Source organism: Phodopus roborovskii, unplaced genomic scaffold (assembly GCF_943737965.1).
Source record: "Phodopus roborovskii unplaced genomic scaffold, PHOROB, whole genome shotgun sequence".
NCBI classification, from domain to species: Eukaryota; Metazoa; Chordata; class Mammalia; order Rodentia; family Cricetidae; genus Phodopus; species Phodopus roborovskii.
The window spans coordinates 14,010,927-14,037,845 of NW_026126409.1; the positions used below are offsets into that span (position 1 = coordinate 14,010,927).

The window sequence follows — 26,919 nt, forward strand, 5'->3', positions numbered from 1 at the left end:
CATGGGGCTATATCAAGAGGGCAGAGCTAGTGGGCTTGGGGTTGTTAGGAGGGTGGGTCTGTTGGTAGAGTCTGAAGTATTGACATTTACAGGCAAGGAGCTAGCCCTTTACTGAACAATGGGCTGTTTACACAGGCATTTTATACTGGAAAATCTCAAATAATTACCATCCAAGGGAAGGTATGTATTTCTAGGGTGAGCATTTTAAAGCTCAGTTCATTAGGGGTCAGAGGTCAGGTTTAGGAATGAGAGGGGTAACTGATACTCTGGTTCTGACCATAGCACCGAGACACACTGGTGGTATTCCTGTTTCCTGAGGACGAGGGACAAAATTATGAGGTCCACTTCCTGGAGTGATAGCATCTGAGTGCTGTGTAACTGCCCATAAATATTTGAAACTACTTCAAGTTCCCTGATAACAGAGATGCGCAGGCAGGCCACTAGACACAGATATTAGGGAAATGAAAGAAATCTTGAAACAAGTATTTTGCCATCTCATGCAATTCAGTTTACACGTTCATGTTCCCATAATTGCTGCAAACCATCTTCCTGAATACTGTGGCAGGTGACCTTTCTTTATTTATTTATGTGACAAAACACACAGGGGATAGCATATATAAGGGTTTACTTATACTTTAATAGAAAAGCATTTAAAAACAAAAAAAGTATTTAACAGAAACCTTAATCACAACAAGAAGACAGTGCTTTGGAAGTCTGTCATACTCTAGTGCAGTGTCCCAAGAGCAGTGTCCCTTGGGCACGGGCATGGCGTGTATGTGATGTCTGATGGATTTGCTTGTTCATGTCACTTTGCATGCTCATGCACACACTAGGCACCTGAGGGTTCCAGTGTGACAGAGATGAACTGCAGGGTAAGAGAAGGTGCACAGGGTTGTGCATGGGGTGAGACCACTCCACCCACGTGGTAGGGGAATGGAGGTTGTTTAGAGACAAGGTTGAAGGGAATTGGAAAGTCTGATTCCACACGCACAGAGTAGCAGCTTCCCCCTTGATGAGCAGAGTGAGTCTAGAGACAAGGAAGCATGGTCCAGGCTGGCACCAGAGAAGACCAGGAAGCTACTACCCTGTGATGTGTGTTCATTCATGGTCTGTGCTGGGGTGGGGCGTGTCCAGGGTGGCTAGTGCATGGTCTCCATGCATTCCTTAGACACCATGAATGGCTTCTCTGTACGAGGCTGGCTTTCTACTCTGGGGACTAAAGCAAGCAAATGTACCTGTGGTATGTGACTTTTCTCTGGTATTCCTGGTGACAGCACCCCATATAGCTGCTGTGGAAATTCCAAACACATGGCATTACTTTCTGTAGAGACAATGCCATGACATTATCATGTGTAATGTTCCATTGCTGTCCTTACTGGTGTGGAGTCTGTGTGGGTGGGGATGCAGACTCCTCAGCTTCTTGGAACCCAGCATCTGTCACACAAGGCAGAATGTCGTTTTCCTGAGATAGGATGCCAGCTATGTGTGTGTGTGAGCCTGGTTTCTCTCCATCAGAACCATGCAAAGCTTAGCTTCTAAGCCAGAGGCTCAAGTTTAAGGAATTCCTGAATAGGGAAGCTCTCTGTCTGTGTGCCATCCTTTTGTGTTCATGAACCTCAATCCCACACTTTCCAGAATACTCACCCAGTGATCCACAGAGCTCTAAAAACATTTATGAATCAAAGTGCTTTGCTTAGGCCTCATTAATGACATCTCCTATTAAACGAGAGATTTTTCACACCTACTGGCTTCATCGGTCCTGTTGGCAGCTGTGAAGGCTTATTGCTTTTAGAAGACAATTGAGAAATGCCATTTGCTGTTATTAGAAGTGACAGTTCTTCCATGAGCCCTCCGCTGAGCCTGTTGAGGATAAAAGCTGGTGTTGTCTTTAGGTCTGGAGTTGACTAACCCTGAATGATTTTTTTTTCTCCCAAGCTACGGTGATTCACTTAGGACTTCTGTTTTGCAGGTTGCAAACACCAAGAGGGAAACGGTTTTCAAATGGCTCAAGGATGATGTTCTTTATGAAACTGAGACACTGCCAGACCTGGAGAAGGGGGTCTGTGAGCTGCTTATACCAAAGGTACTATGCAGCCAGAGAAGCAAAATAGCACTCTCCAACTCTCCACAACTTGTAAACTCGGCAGTGCCTTCCAGTTTGCACACTGATTCCCCATGCTTTGCAAGGAAATTGTACTAATACAAAGTCTTGTCTCATGGTATTGATTCTGCGTAAGTATGGAATGTGTTTTATTCTTAGTTGTCTAAGAAGGACCATGGTGAATACAAAGCAACCTTAAAAGATGACAGAGGTCAAGATGTATCTATCCTGGAAGTGTCTGGCAAAGGTAAGATGGTGCCTTTTTTTGCCTTACAGTGAAATATATTCTGTCAACTGGATGAGGGGTGTTGTAGGGCTGTGTCCATATGCACCCTGAGCTGTGTGCATCTTTCACTGAGCAGGAATCTATTCTTCCAAATGAGGAGGGGTGTCGTGAGGTGTAGGCATATGCACCAAGAGCTCATAGAGCTCCGCGGAATGGCAGGTGCTGTAAAAGTATAGCCATGCACACTAGGAGCTGCATGCATTTCCCCTCTGTAGTGACACTGGGTAAGAAAACCAGATTGTACTTTGTCTGTATTAGAGCTGCTTCATGATGTTAGAGAAAATGCACAATATCATTTTGGGCTTAGATGAAATGTCATTTCACTCGCTCATCAGAAGCCGAGTTTGATAGTTTGATTCCTTACAAATGCAGTTAAGATGACGGGAGCTCTTAGGAAGTTATTCAATTCAATGTACAGTTTGGATTTATATTGAACAAAGTGTTCTTGTCCCATGTTTAAAATGTGAAGAGGTTAGAAGGATTTATAGAGCACATAACCCTTTTATGGACAAATATTATCATCTTAATGTTTCATTTTTCAAATGAGTACCACAGTTTCCTGTGTCAATTTAATTAGACATGGAAAATTGTGCTTTCTGTTAAAGTCACACCCAATGATAGTGCATTTCCCTTCTCCCTTCCAGTGTACGAGGACATGATCTTGGCAATGAGTCGTGTGTGTGGTGAGTAAAAGCCCCTGAGTTTTTAATTCTTGCTGGCTAAAGCATCTCTGTTTCCTATGGTGAGCACTTGTGTCCTAGAGGACACTGATGGCTGGGGTGTATCCCCTGCCTGGACTTGGGCTGGTGGCAAGAGAATGACAGGTTACCTTGCCCACTCCATGATGTTGTTTCAGAGCTCTGCAGTGTGAATACTAGAACCTCTGCTGGCATTGCCCACCAATCACCTCTGCCAATTTGCCTTTGCCAAGCCTGGACAATTGTTGTGTCCAAAATTGCTATTAGTCTTTCTCAAGCACTCAACTGCAATAGTGGATATTTCACAAATGTATTGAGCCATTTGTCTTTGTATAGAAACTGGAAAATCAAAGGCACTGCTTATAAATGAACAAGTAGTAGCTTTCATGGCAGTAACTAGTAACTTATTACTCCAGACTCTCTAGATTTGTAGCATGCACAACCTGTGACCCACTGGCCACATGTGACTACACAAAGTCAAAGATAGCTACACATGTGATCCAACACAAAGTCATAAACCTACTTGTGACCAAATGAGACCTTCTGGAATTAACTTTCCCATGACTATGTTGTAAGGCCCTCCTGGGTGAATTTTGTAGATGACAACATTATATTCTAATATCAAAAGATCAGACACATCAGCTGGAGAATACCCATGTTGCATGGTTTTCTGATCACATAACTCAAATCTGTATAGGCAAAGTAGATGACCAACTGGCTGAGTCCAGACTTACCAGGACCCTATCTTCTTTACCTCAATCACAGAGTCAGGTACTTTCCAAGAATTCCCATGAAAACCTACATATATGCATCTTTAATGCTTTTGTAAACAGCCCCATGAGGTAGACTTTTGTTTTTGTTTAGTAAAAGATCAGGCTACATTTTAAAACGAGGTTCACTTGGAATGGCTTCCAGCGAGTTGAACACTAACCTATGGGTGAGCAAGTCACTTACTTGTAAGGTGAACCAAACTGTTTGAAAAATGGCTTTGTTCTTACATTCTGGTGAGTTGCTTTGTGTTACCTGTCTTATGATGTGCTGGAGGGCCACGTGCCCATGAGTGCCAAAGACTAGCCTCACACGATGCTTCTTGAACCCTCAGCTCACTCAAGTGGACAGAGACATCTTGTATGGGCAGATAGGTAGGGATGGAAAGCAAGCACAGGAGTCTCCATGTGACTAGACCCCTGGTGTCTCTGTGGCATTTTAGGTGGAAAGGAGTGAGGTGCAGATATCTCTAGTAATGAGGGTTCCAGCTGTGTCCTTCAAGTCTGGCTTCTGCTGATTCTTCCTCCTCCTTCCTTTATAGTTTTTCACTCTTCAGACTTGGGTCAATTAATATAGCAGGTTTCATAGCCATTGTCACCAAGATTGATTCTTTCATGCAAGCTAAACGGCTAAGTGCTAGGTGTAAATTATTTTTTTTTTTTTTGAAAAACTTCATGTTTCTTTGGTCTTAAGCAAAGGGCTTTCCAAAGTTCTCTGTCAGGGCGAATGTACCTGTCGCATGAAAGCATATGACTGGGAGGGAGTTGGGCCTCTGAGGCTATGACAGGAATAAGCACCAACTTGAGGAGAGACGTGCCAGTACTGTGGGTGGATGCACCTTACCGACGGCCCATGGGCCGGTCCTGCTTGTCTGAGATCTGAGATAACATCTTGCTGTCTGCAGGAGCCTCTGCCTCACCGCTGAAGGTTCTCTGCACCCCAGAGGGCATCAGACTTCAGTGTTTCATGAAGTACTTCACAGAGGAAATGAAGGTCAGCTGGTATCACAAGTGAGTAGTGCCTCCGTCTATGGCCACAGCAGTCCATGGCTCAATGTGGTACTCTTGACAAACCCTGTTCTCAGGAAATGTGCCATGCTTTGCCTGGGTGGCCATGGGGTAGTGGGGAGGGTCTGGGCAAAGGAGAAAGCAAAGGAAGAGGCCAACACTTCCTCATTGGTGCTTACCAATGACACCAGTGCTCAGAACACATTCTCCTGGTAGTGACAATGGCAACAAAAGGACAAGTGTTTTAGAGTCCAAACTCCGACCTTCCAACTAGTGATTTTACCACTAGACATGAGAAAGAAGAGCGTGGGGGAGAAACCTGTGTCAGCGGGTGACATTTGATTCGTAGATCCCAATGAGAAATTTGCAGAATACAGACTTAGGTGCAGACAATTGTTCGTTGCTTTAAGGAATCACCAAGTCACATATCAAGGAGGGCAGAGAACGCCACTTTAAATAAAAGGCTGGAAATTTATTCTGAGTGAATGAGAAACAGGCCGAGAGGAACACAGTAAAAATGGTCTTCAGAAATGGGCCCTTGTTTTTCTGCCAGAGGGTGAAATTAATGGATTGTGCAGGCATGGTGAAGTTCAACTGTCTGAGGATTGACCACTTCAGACTTAGAGGAATCCCAGCCGCTCAAGGGATCACTTGCTGTCATTACAAGAATAACAAAGCTAGCATGCTTTTACCTCAGGCTGTATGTGTTCCCTCAGCTTGGGAGGTCTCTCCTGCAGTGGGCACATTGGGCTAATGGCTCCCCTTAATTTTGGCAGCCTCCAATTACCTGCAAGAATGAGATGCTTTCTGTTTCCCGCATCTTACCTTTTAGCATCCTTAGACTGGGGGGAGGGGGGAGTGGTGTTGAGGTGAAGGCTTCCAGTGGGATGGATTCTCTCCCACTCAGGGTAGGGCTGCCAGCTGCTGTGACCTGTGACAGGGTTCTCTTTGATTACAGTTTATTTGAGTTTTACAGACAAAGAAAACGACAGACAGACATCTCCAGATTCACTACCCACATGGGTGGCACATGGCAGAGGAATCCTGAAAAGGCTACAGGAGTCATTGCATAGTTAGGGATGGTGGCCAATGACTCACACAGCACCTGAAGCAGATCACAAATCCCTGGGTTCTGTGAATGCTGTCTCCCTCTGACAAGCAGGAAGGAAGTAACAACCCTCAAACATGCAGGCACTACAGGGCTGGATGAGGTGTTTGCAGTGGATAGCAAGGGGGCCTTACCAACATGCATGCTCACACAGAGCCCTCTACCTCAAACCCTTCTGGCTTTGGAGGCATCAGTAGCCCCGCTGGTGACTCCCCAGTGTGTGCTTGCTTGGGTCTAGGAAGCTGTGAGTCGGGGTCTAACCCTCATTTGGGTGGTCAGTTCATGGAGTTGGCAGAGAGACTGACTACAAGGTATGTAAGAATTTTCTTTTCTGTAGAGGCAGAAAGTCTCTATAAAAGTCTCACTACTCCTTTAGGTAGGGAAGGTCAGTTGTGAGTGCTGGGGTGACCTTTCCATTGTTTTAGCAATTGAGATATTGCTCTGTGCTCACTGGAAGTCTAAAATTAGTGTGTGCTACCCTCAGGTAAAGAGTCAGCTGACTAGGATGAACCCACCAGAATTGAACAAAGTATTCTGTCTGGAAAGCTGTGAGCCTACCTACTCTACAGCACTGGCCTCTGGCTTCTGACTTCCCAAGGGCACCAAGCACCTATGTGTCCTTCTGCCAGGAGTGTTCTGTGTTCTGCTAGGCATGCCTAGTGCCTTAACATTGCATCCTTTATCCCTGCCTGGGTGGGTCTTCCATGGAACATTCCTGGCTTCTTCCCTCCCCCTTTGCCCACATTTCTGAAGTTCTCCTCACATAGTCCCAGGCACTTTCCTATTCTTGATTGATGCACTCTGTGTTCCCACATTATAAGTGGTACCTGTCAGAACTACTTCATAGTTAAAAGGGCCAGGAAATTAATTTCTCTCACCAAATGGCTGGTATACAGTGACCAGTAAAAGTGATAGAATTACTGTTAGGTCATGGCCAGTTATCTGCAAAACCAGAACCTGCTCTCTAAATTGCAGGGACTTGAAAATTTTGTGTGTGTGTATGTGTGTGTGTGTTGACTTGACAATGGGTGAGTGTGGTGTAACACTCTGCTGACTTGGTATACAGCAATGGTACTAGTTGCTTTAGTCTTACTTACATCTTCAGAGTTGGGATAGAATACATCAAACACAGTTTAACTATCCATTGACTGTCGGGGCCCATGTGGCTGACCACATTACCCATTGTGAATAATGTCTCTGCAGATGTGGTGTCCAAATGTTCCAGTCCCCACTTTCAGCTATTTTGAAGGTTCACCTAGAGATGGAAATGCTGTGTCAGGTCTTAAGTTCCATTCCTAACATTCTTACTAGCTGCCATACCAAAGCAAGTATACCAAAGCAAGTATTCTGAAGTCTTAAAGTTGTACGTACTCATTTGGCTTTAGGAGGTTTCAGGCCTGAGTTATTAAGGTACTTAGGTTTATATATATAGCCAGAAAAAAAAACCCCCAAAACTACTGTGCCATTGGCATGAGCAAGTGAGTAGACCATCCCCAACCAGATGTAAGGGAGCAGACCAGACCTTCCTCACTCAGACATACTAGTGTTCCCTCACAGGTGTGAGCATGTGATCTGGAGGTTAGCTGAGCACACCCATGCTGTTTTGTAGAGAAGCCAAGATCTCATCCAGTGAGCACATGCGGATTGGAGGGAGTGAGGAGATGGCATGGCTGCAGATCTGTGAGCCCACAGAGAAGGACAAGGGGAAATACACTTTCGAGATTTTTGATGGCAAAGACAACCACCAACGCTCGCTGGACCTCTCTGGACAAGGTACGAGATGTTCCCTGTAGCTCATCACACTCCTGTGAACATCCCATGTAGGTACTGAAATGAACAGGGTACATTAAATAATCTACAGATGTCATGACTTAGGGGAGATGACAAGGAAAATCAATTTATCAGTTTGATTACCTCTCAGTTTTCATCTTGTCAGTTATCTAGTAGACCATCTGAGTGGATGAGAGTAAAACACATGGGGACATGAGTGACATATGGAATGTTTCCTTGCAGCTTTTGATGAAGCATTTGCCGAGTTCCAGCAGCTCAAGTAAGACTCACAGCTTGTTAACATTATTTCTGATGGGGGTGAGGTTCTGCCTTGGGGTCATTCTGGCCACAGCACACAGGGTCATCCATAAATGCCTTGGAGATTCCAAGAATGCTCTGTTCCTGGGATGAAAATAGCAATGTAAGAAATTCAGGGAAACCATTGTACAACACTAGAAATGCATTGTGCATTAACTTCCTAGGGCCATCAGAATCCTGGGTTACTTTAAATGATTAAAATGATTAAAATGATGGATTTCTCAAACCTTCTTAATCCAGGTGACATACCATACAGAGCAACTATTCAGGAATGCTTCAGACTTTCAAACGAGTGTCTGAGATTTAGAGTATTAAAGGGGAGGCCAGTTGTTGGCTCCTACTAAATTATTCAGATACCTTTGTTGAGTGGATATGTGACAAGTGTGATAAATGAGAAATTGGCAGTTTAACAAAATCCCTAGTGTCTAGGAGATGGCTTAGTCAGTCAAGTGTGTCCTTAGAACCCATGTTTGAAAACAGAAGCTGGGTACAGAAGAGCATGCCTGAAATCTGAGCACTGGGGAGGCACAGATAGGAGCAACCCTAGGGTTCCTGACCAGCCAGTCTAGCCTCATTAGCAAGCTGAGGGGACAGATATATATATATATATATATATATATATATATATAGAGAGAGAGAGAGAGAGAAGGAGATCACCTCAAAATTAATATGGTGGAAAGCAACCAAGGAAGGCATTTAATATCAACCTCTGTCTTCCATATGCACACACACACACACACACACACACACACACACACACACACACACACTTGTACCGACCAGCACACACAAGTGCAGACACACAGACACCAAAAAGTCTCTAATGCAGACTGGTGGTTTTGGTGCAAAACAATGAATCTTCCCAGTCTGGGAACTTGCATGCTAATCTTCTTTTGGTTTTAGCATCCTCCCCACTCCAAATGATGAGAGCACAACCCTTCTGCATGGATATAGGTTCTGCACCCTCAGATCCAACCATGATTGAAAAACATTGCAAAGGCAGTGCATCCCCACAGGCATTTTTCTTGTCATCTTTCCCTAAATAATAACAGTGTAGGGATGCTTTACAGAGTATTTACTCCATTGGGTACTGTACGTGACTAGAGATGATTGACAAGACCCAGGAGGATGAGTATATGTTGTGCGTGAATACACATTTTCATCTCAGGGACTTGTAGTTCCATAGATTTTGGTATCCTTGGAGTTCAGCTCTGGAACCAATGGGTCTCCTTAGATCTTTCTTCTTTATTTGCTCTCAATGCTAGCAAACTTCTCACATGCATGGCATACTTTTGGCAGTAGCATTTCTCACAGCTTTCTCTCTCCCTCTTCTGACTTCTAGGGCGGCTGCATTTGCAGAGAAGAGTGAGTACTGGCTGGGTGACAAGAGGGATGGGGGGGTACACATTTCACAGGGTTGATTTAGTGGACCAGTAAGAGCAAACCTTCCTTCCCCAGGTTGAGTGCACCCTGATCTTTTAGCCTCTGCTCATCCCAGCCTTATGTCTTACCTGGTCCCCGCTCCACCTTGTCTTCAGTCATCCTCACATGTTTCTGTTCCCCAGATGCCAAGACTCTCTCTTTGTACAGCCCTTGATGTGACCTCCCTAGTATAGTTGACTCTTGTTCCTATTTCTTTGGTACCACTTGTCCCCAAACCTTCACAGAGCCAGCTAGTCCTTGCCCATGGCCCCTGTGGTAGCTTTCTTCACCTGTTTATGTCCTCTCCTGAGGATATGTCCACCCTTCCCTTGGGGTCGACCTCAGGCCTCCTGTAGGGTCTTTGGGACAATGCTTCCTCAGCCCAGCTCTTTTTTCATTGCAGATCGTGGCAAGGTGATTGGCGGCTTACCTGATGTGGTGACCATAATGGAAGGCAAGGTGAGAGCAGGCAGCTGGGGCCACAGCTGGGATGAGTGATGCAGGGTAGAACTCAGCTGCCACCTTAGGGTGGAACACAGGGCAGCCTGAGAGCTGGAATCATTCCCCACTCAGCCTGCAAGGTGCTCAGAGCTACCTCCCATTGTACTGTCACCCTCGGCCCTGAACCTCTGAGAGCTCCTGCAAACAGGGGTGGGATGGCTTTGTAGTCAAGATTGGGGTGCACCTCAGTGGTGGAGGGTTTGGATAGTGTGCGTGTGAATCATTGGGTTTCGCCCTCAGTACTGAGGGAAAGAAGAGCAGCAATAGCAGCAGCAGCAGCAGCAGCAGCAAGGAAAGTCAGTTCACAAGTCCTCGAACACCAGGCATGCTGTGGGAATCATAGACTTGGCGAAGGACCTTGGGTTCCACAGGGTCTGATGCCACTTGGCTCAGGGACTTCTCTGAATGAGGTCAGTTCCCATCTGTGGTGAACTGTGAGCCACTACTTTTGAATGGAAACAGTCATGCCTTCTTTAATAGTAAAGGAAAGGGAAGCCTGGCTCCAATTTCCAAGGTCATTCTAGAATCTATAATTGAAGTTTTAATTTGTCTCCCATCAGTGGAGTTATTGATATCTAATTGGCACTTCTACTGTGTGCTACTTGCTCAATGTCACAGGGACACAGGTACTTGAGAGGATTTTATTAGGCCCAAATGCAAAATTTATAGACCTCTTTTAACAGCCAGTGAAAGCACGGAATGCCCCTGAGATGGAGTGACTGTGACATCACAAAAGATGTAATTGTGAAAATTGACAGTCACAGGCTGCAAGTGCGTTGAGCCTGGGCAAGTGTGTAGTTGCTGCACCTGAGTTAGGAGATGTAGACAGTATATTCTCTGAATTTCCCAGAACTAGGAAGACAGACCCCCAAGGCTAACTATAAAGGAAGTTTAGGAGCTAAAGCAGGGGTGGTTCATCTAGAGCAAGTGCTTCTCTTAAAGGGAATGGGGGTTCAGCTCCTAGCACCCACAGTGGGTGCTTCACAACTCTGGTGCCTCTAGCTCCCGAGAATCCGACACCTTATTCTGCTGTCCACAAACAGCTACACTTACGTGTACTTCCCCATACACAGATATGCAGGAAAACACATAAAAATAAAAACAAACTTTAAAAACTTTAAAAAACAGGTTCAGTAGAGATAACAGAGCTGATCTATTTCCGAAGTTCAACCCCGAAGCTCAGGTTAGAACTTGGAGCAAGCAGAACCATTTACACAGGTTTCCTTGGGCCCTGCCCCACATAGCACAGGGCTCCTCTGCCCCCACCTCCCTTTGGAGCCTGTGTCCATGAGGGGTGGTTGATGTAACAAATGATCACAGGTGCCAGCAGGCATGACTGAGTGCCACCTCCACAGAGGACCATGGCCCTTTTCTTCTTTTTTAAATTCTGTGCTGGAAAATTCCATACATACATGCAGTGTGCATCTTGCTCACATGCCCTACCTTTACCTGCATCTCCCACTCCTTTTCTGACTGTCTCCTTTTACCGCCCCCCCCCCCAAAGACCTTGAACCTTACCTGCACAGTGTTTGGGAACCCTGATCCTGAAGTGGTCTGGTTTAAGAACGACAAGGACATTGAGCTAAGTGAGCACTTCTCCGTGAAGATAGAACAGTCCAAGTATGTCAGCCTGACCATTCAGGGGGTGACAGCTGAGGACTCCGGCAAGTACAGCATCAACGTGAAGAACAAATATGGAGGGGAGAAGATTGACGTCACTGTCAGCGTGTACAAACATGGGGAAAAGATCCCAGATATCTCACCTCCCCAGCAGGCCAAACCCAAGCTCATCCCCGCCTCTGCCTCATCCGAGTAAGGGGATACAGTACTCCCTGGGCTGGAGAGATGGATGGGAGGGATATCTGGAAGTCTTAGGATGTTGTATTCTGTGCTGAGTGGATGCCAGTTCTGAGCGATAGATAGCACATATGGTGAGATGGGTGGTTGCACATTAGGCTTTTGATTTTTGTACTTTTGTGATTAAAATTTTACGTGCAGAGAGAAAGTTAATGTTTTTCTGCAAAGCTGGAAATCTTGTGTGACTCCAGGAGTGGAGGGCATTGGAGAGTAAGTGGAGAGAGGGCAGCTGCCATGTCCAGGGTCAAGGCCGTGTGGAGTGATGCTCAGATAGTTCTAGCATGTGGTGGTTTGGGCCATTATTGCCACCCTGAGGGCCATAGTGGGGCCTGCAGGACACATCTCTGAAAACCCTTCAGAGTCTTTGAGCATGTCACTTGGGTTACCTTTTTTCTTCTTGCTTCAGGCTAATAAAAACAAACAGACAAACGGAAGGCATTTTTGCTGTGTTTTTTGTACCAACATCCTGCCTACCTGCATGTTCCTACCTTGGCTCAATAAGTTCCTTGGGTTTCGTGCTTCTGTGGCAGGTGGACCAGGGCTCTCTTGCAGCTCTATCCCCTGATAAAGTCACAGAGAGAGATCCCCCCAGTGAAGAGCCCCGAGAAATATGCATTCAGTGAGACTCTCAGACCATAGATTTAAAGACTGTCTTAGACGAAAGTGAAATCCATGTGTGGATTTGCTCTGTTCTAGGTTGCTAGTTAATTATGCAGGGATTCCCTGGGAAGCAGCCCCTAATTGAAAAGGGACACTGTAGTACCCACCAAGGGAAAAGGAAAGCCTGGCTGAGTGCAGACATGCTTGGACTTCCTGTATTAAATACATCATATCTCTTTAGGTCATTTAAATCTGCATTAGTTGCTTTTATTGTTGCTGTGACTAAATACTTGACCAGTGAAACACCAGAAAGAGTGAGTTCATTTTAGTCCACAGTTCCCGGGGACTCTATCATGGACAAGCATGGCAGCAGGAGCCTGAGGCAGATAGTGTCCATGTGTGCACGGTCAGGAAGCAGAGAGATCAATGAATCCTGGCGCCCAACTCATTCTGTTTACATTCTGTCTAGGAATGGTGCCTCCTACACAGGAATGGTAGGAGGTACCATTTTAGGGTGAGTCTCCTCCCCTCCTTAACCGAATCTAGAAACTCCCTGTTGAGAGGAGTTGGTATAAGACACCCCAAAGTTCTCAGCACAAAGGAGATTGACTTGCTCCAGAGGGACAAAGGGCATGAAATAAGAGATAGATCGGAGATAGAGGACGAGGGAGAAGGGGGCTGCTTTTGGATAGAGGGGAGACAGCCATGGTCCATAGGCAAATAGCAGTTTATAAACATAAAAGGGGAAATCCCATGTTAGGATTAGGTGTTTGATTTTGATTGGATATGTTAATTAGGACAGTCAAAATGGGGCTTCTGATTGCTGGACTTCAGTACTTTGATAGCTGGAACTTGGTAGTCAGCCTCAGGAGGAGGAAGTGGACAGATAAGGGAATAGACCTTGGGGGTCAGCCTTAGGAATGTAATCTAATGGTTTAGCAAGGCAGAGGGAATGGGGGAGACAGGCAAGGCCTGTCAGAGCTGTGTTTGCCATGCTCAGGCTGGCTAGAGTCCTTTCATCTGTTGTATGACCAAGCCTTTCCTGGGGTGATACAACACCCTTTCACCCCCATCAGATCGGGAGCCATGACAGATCAAAGTACAGATACCACCAAAGTCCAACTTGGTGAACAACAAGTTTTGTTTGGGGTTTCTTACAGGAGTTGGGGTAGGGGTAATTTACAGGAGCAGAAATGACTCAAAGGCAGCTGTATTATCAACATCCACCCCAGCATGGGTGACAGCTCACAAAGCCAGCAATCTGAAACGCACTGCACAGCTTGCAGGCAGCTCAACAGGTTGGAGTGTGTCCTTTCCAGGTGCCTCAGCTGGTGTAATCCTCTTCCAGGAAGCTCAGCTGGTTTCAGCTTCTTCCAGGCAGCTGGTCTGGTCTGAGAGTCTTCTTTGCAGCTCAGCTTCCTTCTGTCTGATGGGGACTCTCAATTTTTATTGCTTAATCCGGCAGGGAGAGACCTAGTGAATCTGGTCAGTTTCAGGGACTTCCTGAAGCTATTTGAGTTGTTCTTCTTTCTGCTTAAGGAGTTCCGCTGCAGGATGGAATGTTTTAATCTTGGGAAACTCTTACACAATGCTTACTCACAGGTTGGAATATTTCTGTATTGGGAAACTGTTACATAACACTTAGTCAGGTTTGTCTCCCAGGAGAGAGTATAGATCCTTTTAAGTACCAAGGGTCACAAAGGCCAATGGTGGTGACAGGACTTGGTCAGTCATTTGCCCTTTTCAGTCATGTAGAGAGGGGGAGAGAAAGAAAGAGAGAGAGAGAGAGAAAGAGAGAGAGAGAGTTGGACACCAGCACTCACCTGTTTCTGATACCTGACAGTGAATACTACATGCCCAGTGGCCTCAGTGAACTCTCTTCCTTCCCTGCCATGAAGGACTGTGCCCTCAAGCCAAAATAAATCCTTGATCTTGTAGGTTGCCTTTAAAGTAACTCAATCAGCATGGGGAGTGTATTTACAGATAATCTTTGTTTCTCCTGGGAACTGGTAACAACATCCACACCAAACACACGTGGTTCTGGGGTGGGAGCTACAAAGTGAGTTCAGATGCACAGCATGGCTCGGGATAAGTCAACCATCATTGACTGAGACTGGGGCAGAGGGGAGATGTGCCTAGGTATCTTTTCCCCAGAGTCGTCATCTTATTTGCCCACCTCATCTCTAGGAGAGAGAAAGCTGCAGCACTGCCACCAGTCGGCCCCTCAGATGTGTCTTGGAGCACAAGCTCATGAGGGGCTGGCTTTGCTGGGCCTCTCAAAGCTGCCTCAGATTTCACTGTACAGTTTGCCCCATGTACAGGCTCAGGCTCAGATGTTATTTTCTCAAAAAATTCTTATGTCATTTATTTCATGTGCATGTACACATACCATGGCACACATGTGGAGGACAGGGGAACTTGGCATGGATTTGGCATGGGTTTGTTCCCTCCTACATCAATTAGGTAAGTGGGGGCTACCTTCCTGTGATCATTCCCTGAGTAGCCACTAGGTGGCGCTGAGATACTCAGTATAGCCATCTGGCCAGCCTTCTTCCTTGGCACAAACCCATCACTTAGAGAATGGAGATTGTTCAAGGTGTTAGACACACCCCAGTGACAAGGACAGGTCTGGCAAATTATTGTTTCCAGGAAATAGCAGGCTGTTTGAAGGCAATAATACAGCGTCTTAATCTTCACGTGATTCACAATAGAGCACACCTTGTGACATGTTACAAGGCTCACATTGCGTCAGCGAAACCATAAAAGTGTGTGATCTATCTCTACATTAAGTCTGGGGTGTGAATTTTAAATATCCTATGTTTCAGAGAGGCATGACAAAAGCGGCAGGCTCCGGCATTTTTCAAGTCAGTAAATTACAACATCGGGAATTCTTCCTGCTGGCTCTGGATACAGTAACAGGACTTCCTGAATCTCTGGGGAGCTGTGAGCCCAGGAGTCCTTCTCTGTCCTTCAGTGTTCTTCCCTCCAGCACTCTGCATATTGATTGTATCTGGGAGGGGTGGTACCCAGAGGGTAGGAGCCCAACCCTCACCCCGCTCTGTAATGATCAAACACAGCTAACTTCACCATTGTTTGCAAGAATTTTAATTGATAGTGAATTGGATGAAAGATCACAGATGATAGCCTCATTTTTCATTGGCTTCAAGTGGATTAAGCTCCTATTTAGAGTCATTGCCCCTGCAGGATCATGTCCATATTTTAAAACAGAGCCTGTTGAAAAGGTTCGTCAGAGTGTTAGGGCAAAGGAGTACGTTCAACAGCAGATTGACAATTTAAAAAGGAGCCCCAAGTCACTCAATGTTGAGACATCAAAGAAGTCACTGGCTGCTCAGTGCCCTATGTGACCCTGCTGCTGTCCTTCACATTGATCTTTCTGTTCATGTTCAGATATAGACTGTCTCCAATTTCTCCACACACATGGGCATTGTTTCTTTCAATACATGGCTGTAAAAACAAGATCAGTCCCAGCAAGGTGTCCTAGTTAAGGACACTGGAGGTTTACCCAGTAGGCAGCCTTATATAGATGGCATTTCTTCTGTGCCTCAGTTTCTTTATCTGTAAAAAGTGGAACTGATGCACCTCATGCTAAACCACATCCCCAAGGACACAGGGAGTCCACTTCATGACCTTTGATCCCTTGGACATACCCAGTCCTCATCCTCCATCCCATCAGAAATGTCCTGAATGTTGGCTCTTCCCACTATATCCCCTTCCAATACCTCTTAAAATCTGATGCTCAGTAGTTTCTCAGGTACATCTCAGATCTGCTACGGATATAGATGGACTGAGGACCGAGTGTGGCTGTGTGGTCATCTCCTGGCTGCTTGTCCAAGAAATGGTCCATAAAGAATAAGCTGTACTTGGATCCTACACCAGCAGCAATAGCAACTATCACCCAATTACCTTTTCCATATCGTTCTTCCCATGTCCCAATTAAACCATCAAAACCAGCCACAGGGATGGTAAATAACTGGTCTCTGGCCTCCAGGGTAAAACAAACAACAAACAGTCTGTGATTGAACACGTTAGGTTGGCTGGCAGCCTGCACAAGGCCAGCTCTGAAGGACCATACCCATAATCAAGGAGTCAGCAAGGTCTCAAACAGGTGTCTATGCAGGCTTCGTGGGGATGATCCATGGGCTTATAACACTCAGACAGGTCTAGAACTCAGGAGGGAAACAAAACTGTCTTCTGCCAATCTGGCATGCTGATTTTAAAGATCCATGTAGGTGTGCCATCCTGCTGAGGTACAGGGACAGTTACAGGTGGGAAAGCACTGAGTCTTGACTGTGGAAGTCTCCAGGAGGCTGTTTGTGCAGCCAGAGGTTTGGGGCCTAGTGGTCATCTGGCCAGCAGGCCAAGGTGCAGACCTTTCAGGCGGCTGAAGAAGTTACCTCCTGTCCCTTTCTTTGTAAAAATGTCTCTAGTATTTCCACAAAGAGAAGCAAACTCCAGGGATACATGTCCATGCCTTCCCTTGTAAACACAGAAAGAAAAAGTAACGGTAAGGAAGCCATCTGTACCCACTAAGCTCCTTGATTAAAAGGTGCTTTGTGACAACTCCCCACCTCTTCACTCTGGTCACCTGACCCGGTCTTTTGAGAAAAACAATGGTTCCACCTTTGCCTAAGGGGTGAAGGTATGCCTTCATTACATCAGCCATTCACGGTGTCAGAGACACACAAGGGTCCTCAATACCGAGGTAGTGGTGTCTGAAATGGCCATTCAACAGACCTTTAAGTAACGCTGAAGTTGGGGGTGGGCACTGTTTCTTACAGCAAGAGCTGGCTTCACCAGCTGGTGAAATCAGAGGTCGCTCACTTCTGTTCCCAGGTGAGTTTTATTTGGCTCTGCCCAGGAAGAATTCCCCAGGTGAGGTAATCAATGTGGCTAGGAAGCACAAGAGAAGTTCGTGCGTGCACCAAATCTGTTTTAGGTGTGTTTGGTGCTCAGACTGTGAAACCAGGATACTGGCTGGAGCCTTTGGTTCACTGCTGTTGCTGAGGGCTATTCATCAAAGGTAGCCAAGCTAACCAGGGGGAGCAAGCCAGAGCAAGGGGTGTTCCTCCGTGGTCCTGGCTCCAGATTCCTGCCTTGAGTTCCTGCCTGAGTTCCGCCAGTGACAGATTATGATGTGGAAGTGTAAGTTAAAACCAATCCTGTCCTCCCCAAGCTGCTTTAGTCACAGTGGTGTATCACAACAGGAGCAAAACTTCTTTGGCTTCTCTTCCCCCTTTGGGTCTATCACACATGAGTCTACTTACATTTTATAGTTTTATAATAATCTCATGGCTTGGATATGGGCTTGTGCATGCGACCCCTCCCCACAACTTTTGCAGTTAAAAAACTCACTCTTTTTTTTTCTTCCCTTCCTTAATTTTCTGTACATTACCTGAAATTGATATGTAAAATTCTCTTAGTGATTTTAGCCTCTAATTTCATGTGTGGCTCTATTATTTTCCTTCTGAGAAAGACATGTATTTTTTCACAGCTTTGATACTGAACATAGTATTAAATGAGCAGCGAGCATTGCTAGCATCTTTGTGGGAGTTTTCTAAGGTATATATAGGGACAGTTGCTGTACTAGGAATCCCAGCTGCTCACTTTATGTGTCGTCTCAATTTCCTCCTGGAAATGCTATTGAGTTTATAACATGGTCAGCCAAATACAGAGTTCCTTTTGTTTCTCATGCTTTGTTACAGTTGACACCAGGGAAAGGCTGTGGTCCCTGGTGTGTTGTTATATCAACCTCTTTCCATGTTAGGTCTGATGACCAGTAGGTTTGCTTGCTTCTTTAGACAGACCGCCATGTTGTCAACAAACAAGTTTTCTTTCTTTCTTCTTCTTTTTTTTTCAGTTCTCACAAATTACATTTTTCTTGCTATATCTGTGAACTAAGTCTCTGGGGTAATGATGGGGTGGAGGGGTGTGGCCCAAGGTGTGATGGTAGTCATTCTCTGTGCTTTCTGGAGATGATATGCAACAGGATATGGTTGGGATGGGAACCAACAGTTATTTTCATCAATATTTTATTAGAAGAGGTATAATTCTTAGCTGCTGTTTTCTGCTTTAAAGAATGACATTGAATCATGTTCATAAATGTCCCAATGTGAAGCCATTCTTGAGGTCCTAAAACAGGCACTGTTTGGACATACTGTATTTATTTATAAATGCTACCAGTTCATCTACAAATATTAGGGATGTTCATGTGCATAATCCTATATCAAAACCTCAGCCACTGCTACTGGCTTGAACATTAAGAACAGATAATGTCTTTCTTGGAATATGGAACTTACATTCTTTTGTGATTTGCTACCACAAAGGCTTATTAAGGTAGTTGTGTGTTTATTTCAAGACAATTAGAACAGTATTTTTAAAGTCCTCTGTATAGGTCTGTCAAACTCACTACAGTTGGAACTCATGTCCTTGTGCTTTAAAATTTTTGTGTTCTCCTTGTAGTTAAACATTTAGAAGATTTCTGTGCTACATAGTTTGCAATGATGGTTGCCAATATTTGGGTTTGTTCATTATTTTCAGAAACCAGCATTTGTCCTTGTTAACCTTCTTCATGGTTTATGTGCTAGCTAGTTGCTTTTGCTTTTCTTTCTTGCTTCCCTTGGGGATGAATGCCAGTCCATCTATTTCCCAACTTAAGTTCTGAATTCCATCTCTCCCATGCCATCTCTCAGCCCCTCTACCTCACTTGTGGGCCTCCTGGGTCGGCTCTTGCAGACAGGCTTTGAGCCTGTAGCCTTCAGTGGCTTCAGTGAGACATGTCCCACACAGGCTCATCTACTTAAGCACTTGGTCCCCAGTTGGTGGCACTGTATGGAACCTTAGGAGGCGGCCTTGCGGGAGGAAGTACATCACTGGGGGCGGGCTTTCAGAGTTATAGACTTACCTCACTTCCAGCTCTCTTTCTGCCTCTTGTATGTGGTTGAGAAATGATCTTTCAGCTTCCTGATCCTGCTGTCATACTGTCCCCGCCAACATCTAGCTGCCTATAGCAAAAGTAAAAATTATTCTTCCAAGTTGCTTTTGGTTTTGGAATTTTATCCCAGTAATGGAAAAACAACTAACACACAGACTCTGAGGCTGCAGCTTTGGAAAGAGACTCGGTTAAAAATGCCCACTTTTTATAGATTTATGCATTTTTATTTTTGAAGAAGAGAACTAGTTAACTCACACTGCCCCATGAATATATATGGTCCTAAACCTACACTTGACATTAGCATTCAACCCTGTTTTACACTTTGTCTGGACTAGTGTGCAATGACATGTGTCTACCATAAGAATCACACAGATAAATTCCATTGTCCTGAAAAATCATCCATGCTCCACCTGTTTATTTACCCTTATGCTGGGTGGTTTTATGTCAACTTGACACAAGCTAGAGTCATCAGTGAGGAGGAGACCTCCATTGAGAAATTGCCTCCCTAAGACCAGGATATAGGCAAGCCTATAGGGCATTTTTTTAAGTGATTAGTGGGCTGGTAGTCCTGGATTCTAAAAGACAGCAGGCTGAGCAAGTCAGTAAGCAGCACTCTCCTCTGACCTCTGCATCAGCTCCTGTCTCCAGGTTCCTGTCCTGCTGAGTTCCTGTCCTGACTTCCCTTGATGATGAGCTGTAGTGTAGAAGTTTAAACCAAATAAACCCTTTCCTCCCCAAGTTGCTTTGGTTGGTGTTTATCATAGCTACAGTCACCCTGACTAGGACACTCTCTCCAACCCCAGGCATTTGCTGACCCATTTAGCATCTCTAGCTTCTGTCTTTTCCAGAATGCCACATACCTGGCCCCATTGCATACTTACCTTTCAGCTTGGCTTCTTTCTTTACTAACATACATTGAGGATTCCTGAATGTCTTTTTATGGTTAGGCTACACATTTCTGTTTACTGCTGAATACTGTGCCCCATGGTCTGGACATACTTCAGGCCTATTCACCTGCTGAAGGATGTCTTTGTTGCTTTTGAGTTTCAGCAATTATGAATACAATTGTTATGCAGTTCTGTATTAAGTTTGTGTGTACACACACATTTTCTTCTTTTTTTTAGTTTTAAAAACATCTATAGTATTTATCATGTTTTTTTTAATTTTTATTTTTATTTTTTATTTTATATAACCAAGTCCATTTAAATGAAAACAAACATTTATAGACAATATTTGGGAATTTGGGTGTTGTTCTTTCCAAACTACTTCCTGCTGGTAAGGGGCACTGTCATGGGGGATTCTAAGAAGATGCAGAAATCCTGGCTGTAGTCTGTAAGGCTGCTTTGTCCAGCTGTTTTGAATGTAGGATCACCTGGTACTCTGTTTCAGGCTGCCTGGCTTGATCAAACCACATTAGTCTGGAAGGAATCCACAGCTTTTCATTTTCTGTGGAAACAAAAATAGAAATCCTTTTCCCCAGTAACTTGCCTTGAACTTAAATTTTGGAGTCAAAGCATTTTTTTTTTTAAATTTAATTTATTATTTTACATGTCGATCCCAGTTCCCTCTCCCTCCCTCCTTCCCTCCCTCCCTCCCTCCTTCCCTTCCTCCCTCCTTCCCTTTTACTCTCTCTGCCCTCTCACATGCACCCTAACCACCCTCCCCTCCCATCCCCCTACCCCAATTCCATATGTAGGGGATGCCATCCAGTTAGGGTCATGTAGATCTGACAGGTCATGTGAAGTAGGGACTAGGGCTTCTCTCCTGTCTCTAGGTTAAGGCAGTTATCCCTCCATGGGAGATGGTACACACACATTTTCAACCTCTTTGAATAGTTACTAAGGGAGGGCTATGATTGTTAAGTCCTGTACTAAGAGAGTTTGGTTTTATAAGAAGCCACTAAAAGATCTTCCACAGTGTCTGGCATCTTCCATTTGCCAACACTCAGTGAGGGCTCTTGCTTCTCCATGTCCCGCTGTGTCAAAGTGTCCAGATGTTGGGTGGATTTAGAGGTGAGCGGTGGCAGCCTTAAGCTTTGGTTATGCATTTTGGTTGTATGGCCTGTGCTTAACTTTATTGCATATGAGCTGCGGCAGCAAACCCAGGCCAGCCATCATCTCCCCTTGTTCCTGGCTCCCCCATTTCTGTTGCTGGGCTTCATGCCCTGCAGATATTAAGGCCAGTATATTAGTGACATCCTTAGCGTTTTCACACCACCTGCTGCTGTGTTTGAGAGCATGACCTTGTAAAGGGAAAGGCAGTGGGCTCCTTCTCATGTGTTCTGGCTTCTGAAGATGAGGATACCATGTTTGTGGCAGCCAGTTTTATTATTATCTAATCTGTAAGCATAATTTCTAATCTGCTATGTGCCCTCTTTACAAGACACTACTTAGACATGCATGTGAATTCTTGCTTAGATATTTCTCTTTGACTTATAAAAGTTTATGTTGTTTGCATGATTTTTTTAGGTTAGTGAGTTCTGGGCTGCTGGTTGGTCTACAGTGTGGATCTAGACGCCACTGTAGGCATTCTGGAGACCATAAATAAACACTGGAATTCCCTATTGCACCTCACCAATACTATCTGTTCCCTTGGCCAGTCTAACCAGCCCACCAAGCCTTTATCAAGGCTATGTCCACAACTTTGTCCCTGCCCTTCCGCACCTGATTTCCACAATCTCTGCCTCACTAGTCTTCTTAAAGCTGGACCCTGTCATAGTACTCTCCAGGGCATGCTGCTACTCATCTGAATTCTGTAACACCTGGCATTTAGGTAAACACAGCCATCACTTACTTTAATGCTAACCAGTAGGCTGCCAGACCACCACAGCTCTTCTGCTCTACTCTGATGAGTCTGCAGCCACCCTGCTGTGGGACTCCAGCCCCTTTCCTCCCCTGGTCCTGCTTCTGTAAGTCCTCTAGCTTCTGGCTTTGCCATAGGCCTGGCTCATGTCACATGAAGAGGCTCATGTTTTGTGCTTCTGTTTAGCGTGACTGTTCAGTGTTGCTCCCATACTTTTAAATTTCCATATTAATGGGGTTTAACCCCTCCAAGGGATGTTTATTCTTAGCCATTTAGATATTGAGTGTGCTGACTTTTCTGTACCTTGTACATTTCACCAGCTCTGGGGGGATGTGAGGCTGCTGTGTCTCCACTTGGCAGGGTGTGCCCTGCTCTTGCTGTGCCCTGATTCTTCCTGTCCGAGGTCGCATATTCCTTGAGGCCGTGTGTCTGTCCCAGGCTGCTGTCAAGGGGAGACAGTCTCATCTGTGCTGTGTACCCTGTGGTACACACGGGGGCCCCAGAGTGCTCCCTTCTGCCAGATCTGGTGACACAGAGGACTCCTGGTTCCTTTCAGATAACGTGGTTTGCATATTCTGGTTTTAAAATATTTTTCCAAGGTTTTAATTCTACATCCTACTGTTCAGTGCTAACCATAGTTTCTCTCCTCCCCTCACCCTCCCCTCCCCTCCCCTCACCCTCCTCCTCCCCTGCTCTCCCCTCTTCTTTTTTCCCCCCTGCTAACTAGAAGCTCCTCCAACTTCTTTGCAGTTTCAGGGGATGTGTGGACAAGAAAATAACATTTCTTTACAGATTTCAGGTATGGGTTCTACCAGATAGTGATGTCCTCAAAACCATGAAGTCATTTAAATGCTAATATTTATTCATCATAAGAAAGGAATGAAAAAAAAATACAGAGGCTATGGTGGGGGAGACTCTGATTACTAACTCCTAATGGTGATGGTGTCAAGTTATCAAAGTACTGATATGTATACCATATATGTGTGTATTTATGTATACATTATATATAATGTGCACATAATTTTTACTTGTCAGCTTTGCCATAATAAAACTAGAGGGAAGTGTTTGGATGCTACAAAGCCAGTATCAGCTTTTCTATCTGATCCTAGACAGGAGACCTTGGTCTTAAATGTGCTGGGCACTGGCTTTCTTCCTGTGAAATTGTTTATCCATTTCAGTTTCTTTGGTCATTTGCATATATATATATATATATATATATATATATATATATTTAGTGGTAACTGTTCAATGAGTGTACTCTTGTTGGAATACAGATACTTTAAAAAAATACAATTTTCTTTTTTTCCATTTTTTAATTTTTTTATTTTATTTTACATTCCAACCACAATTCTCCCTTCCACCCCTCTTCCTATGCCCCCACCTCCTTCTACCCCTCCTCACCTTCCCCCAGCCCTCTCCCCACCCCTCCTCATGGGCAAGGGCTCCCATGAGGGGTCCACATAGTCTGGCACACTAGGTTGGGGTGGGGCCAGGCCCCTCTCCCATGTGTTAAGACTGAGCATGGCATCCCACTACGGGGAGTGGACTCCAACAAGCTAGCTCATGTACCAGGAGACTATCTAGTCCTACTGCCACCGAGCTTTAAATTTGGCCATGTCTTATTATAGCTTTTAAAGAAAGAAAATAAAAGTAAAATATCAAGCAAGCAGGATCGTCTGGCTGCTGCTGCTGCAGGCATGTGCTAGGACGATGGACAGGGCCTGCATGATTTAACCTAGGGCAGCTTACATAAACTGTGCTGTAACACTTGGTACAACAGGTAGGAGTTGTGGCTCAGTGCACGTTGTTTTTGCTGCATAGTGATTGAGCCTGATGAATCTGAGTGAAGCTGCTTCTCTGTGAGGGACCTGGAGGTTGCAGACCTCCTGGGATTAATTAGTTTTCTGTTTCCCTCAAGCATGGCTGCTTTAGTAGGACCATTGTGGATGCCACTCAGTGAATATGCTTATCTATCCTGCAGACTCACACATCCATACAGATTTTCTTTAATTTGTAAGCTCATTATTTACTCAAGAGTCTTGGAACACAGAACTACTTTGACATTTAGCCATCTTTCCTCAAATATTTTTATGACAGACATTAAATACAGAGATGCATTCCCAGGGCAGAATTCAATAAATACATAGTTAATAGCAAGCAGTTTCCCACAGGCTGCTGCTGTCATTACCTAGCATTTGGGAGCTGGGGAAGGACAGAGGTGGCCACCATACCCATAAGCCTGACCTCATTAACAGATTTAACAGGTTCTCCCAGGATAACAGACCTTATGATCAGTGAGGGGCCCCAGCTGAAACTCTGCCTGAAGAGGAGTCGGGCTCAGCCGTTGCAGTGTGTCTAGGAGGGTTTGGTTCTTAATTCCCCCAGGTTGGGAACAGAAGGAAAATGGCATTTCTGAGTTTCCCTGCACCACAGTGAGCTAAAATACAGCTTTAAGTGAACATGCAGGTTCTTTAGAAGGTGATGCTCTGTAGAGCGGGTCTGGGAATAGGGCTAAAAGGTCTTGCTTCTGGCTTCTTCTTGGAAGAGCATATGCTTTTCCAGCTGCTGCCTGAAGGTTTAGCTTCTATAAGCCAGCATCAGGATGCTTATAGGGCAGGAAAACCATGGACCTCCAGCAGCATTAGTAAAACTGAATATCCATCACACAGCTCCCAAGGCCTGTCAGGGAAAAGTTGTGCACACACCCAGTTTCTACAGATGGTTCCTTAAGATGCCTCCTGACCACAGAACTTTGGAAACTCCAGGATGCCTAGGCCACAGGCTAAGAAGTAGGTTCTGAACAGAGAACAATTCTAGTTGCCTGGGCTCAGTGGAAGTGCTGGCAAAAGTAAGGCCATTTTCCCATAGACTCTCCCCATGATTTAGAGGGAAATAAGCTCCAACTCTTAGCTTCCCCATGAGGCTTGAAAGTATTAAAACACATATTCAACACCCAACTTTTAAAGATCCTGTTGGGGGATTAATAGGATATGGCTTATCCTAATTTTGTAGAGGACACTAAAAATAAAGATGTTGGTTTGGACAAGAAACTCTCTGTCTGGGATGATTTGGTGAGGTCTGTTCGCTTCACAAGGGCAATGAAGCAGGACTGGGAGGGTGAGCCTGTCTTTTTTAAACCATTCCAATCCAAGTTCCCCTCCCTTCTTTCCTCCCACTCCCTTCACCCCCCCCCCAACTCCCATCTGCTCCTTGGAGAAGGTAAGGCCTCTCCTAGGAGGTCTACTAAGTGTGTCCCATCATCTCCTTGAGGCAGGACCAAGGCACCTCCCCAACCTCCACACCCCTGTTTCTAGGCTGGACGATGTATCTCTCCATATAGAATGGGTTCCACTAAGTCAGTTTATAAATTAGAGTTAGATCTTGGGCCAACTGCCAATGGCTTCATATATTGTCCCAGTCACAACATTGTCACCTATATTAAGGGAGTCTAGCTTAGTCTTATGCAGGTTCCCCATTTGTCAGACCTGAGTCAGTGATCTCTCACTAGCCCTGGTCAGCTGATTTTGTGGGTTTCCTCACCATGGTCTTGACTCCTTTGTTGATAATTTTTCTCCTTCCTCACTTTGATTGTACGCCAGGAGCTTGTTCCAGTGGTTAGTTGTGGATTTCCCCATCTGCTTCTGTCTGTTTCTGGGAGAGGGTTCTATCTTCTCTGGGGTTGTGGATTATAGGCTGGGTATCTTTTGCTTTATGTCTGGTATCCACTTATGAGTGAGTACATAACTATATTTATCTGTCTTCTGATATGTAGCAATCAGCATGGAAAGTCAAGATCACATCCCAAGAAAAAGTGCAACACAAGTATTTAGAAACCCCAGTGGAACGGAAATAAATGTCAGAGCTCTACTCACACTTAACATTTAAAATATCACTCTCAAACTGTTTATCTGAGTTTAGGATAGTAAAGGATACACAAAGTGAGACTAGATGGAGAAAGATAGAAAATATAAATAACATCAAGAATCAATCATTGGCCTAAAAGTGCAATAGCACAATTAAAGATTCAATGGAAACTTTCAATTGAAAACGGAAAGTAGAGAAAAGGGATGGGACAATAATCTTTGAGGGAAGAAAAGACAAACTCCAAGTGTGTGTGTGTGTGTGTGTGTGTGTGTGTGTGTGAGAGAGAGAGAGAGAGAGAGAGAAGAGAGAGAGAGAGAGAGAGAGAGAGAGAGAGAGAGAACAAGGTGTAAGGGATCTGTAGGACACCATTAAGCTGAAAATTTATAGTTGCTGGAATTCCAGAATGAGAAGAAATAAGCAGGAGACGTTTTAAAAATCATGAATGGATATTTCCCCAACTAAGGAAGGAGCTAGAAGCACTGATCCAGGAGGCAGAAAAGGCACTCAATAAGATAAATTCAAGGACACTGCCATCCAGACACACATAGTCAAACTGCTAGAAGCTAAAAACAACGAAAAAAAAAATTAAAAGCGGCCAGAAAAAGACTTACTTAAAGAGATACTTTTGAATTTTATTTTATTTTTTCAAGGTTAAAATATAATTACCTCATTTCCTCCTTCTCTTTCCTGCCTCCTACTCTTCCCATGATTCTCCTTTTTCATATCCATGACCTTCTTTTCATTAATTAATCTCTCTCTCTCTTTCCGTCTCTCTTCCTCTCTGTTCAGACCATGTATTGCTACCTATATGCATGTGATCTCAGGGCTGACCATTTGGTATTAGATAACCAATTAGAGACCTCTT

The 26,919-nt window shown here is 44.8% G+C and overlaps 1 protein-coding gene across 1 annotated transcript in view; it reads left to right on the plus strand.

Annotated features, from left to right (window-relative positions):
* The window catches only part of Myom2 (myomesin 2), a 70,824-nt gene extending 58,554 nt beyond the window's left edge, over nucleotides 1-12,270 (plus strand). The window contains exons 29-37 of the mRNA XM_051182079.1: nucleotides 1,970-2,083; nucleotides 2,261-2,348; nucleotides 3,032-3,070; nucleotides 4,758-4,863; nucleotides 7,578-7,741; nucleotides 7,982-8,018; nucleotides 9,399-9,421; nucleotides 9,882-9,937; nucleotides 11,484-12,270. Coding sequence (XP_051038036.1) covers nucleotides 1,970-2,083; nucleotides 2,261-2,348; nucleotides 3,032-3,070; nucleotides 4,758-4,863; nucleotides 7,578-7,741; nucleotides 7,982-8,018; nucleotides 9,399-9,421; nucleotides 9,882-9,937; nucleotides 11,484-11,795 — 939 coding nt within the window. The 3' untranslated portion in view covers nucleotides 11,796-12,270. The remainder of the gene's footprint in view (nucleotides 1-1,969; nucleotides 2,084-2,260; nucleotides 2,349-3,031; nucleotides 3,071-4,757; nucleotides 4,864-7,577; nucleotides 7,742-7,981; nucleotides 8,019-9,398; nucleotides 9,422-9,881; nucleotides 9,938-11,483) is intronic.
* The last annotated feature ends 14,649 nt before the right edge of the window (nucleotides 12,271-26,919 follow it).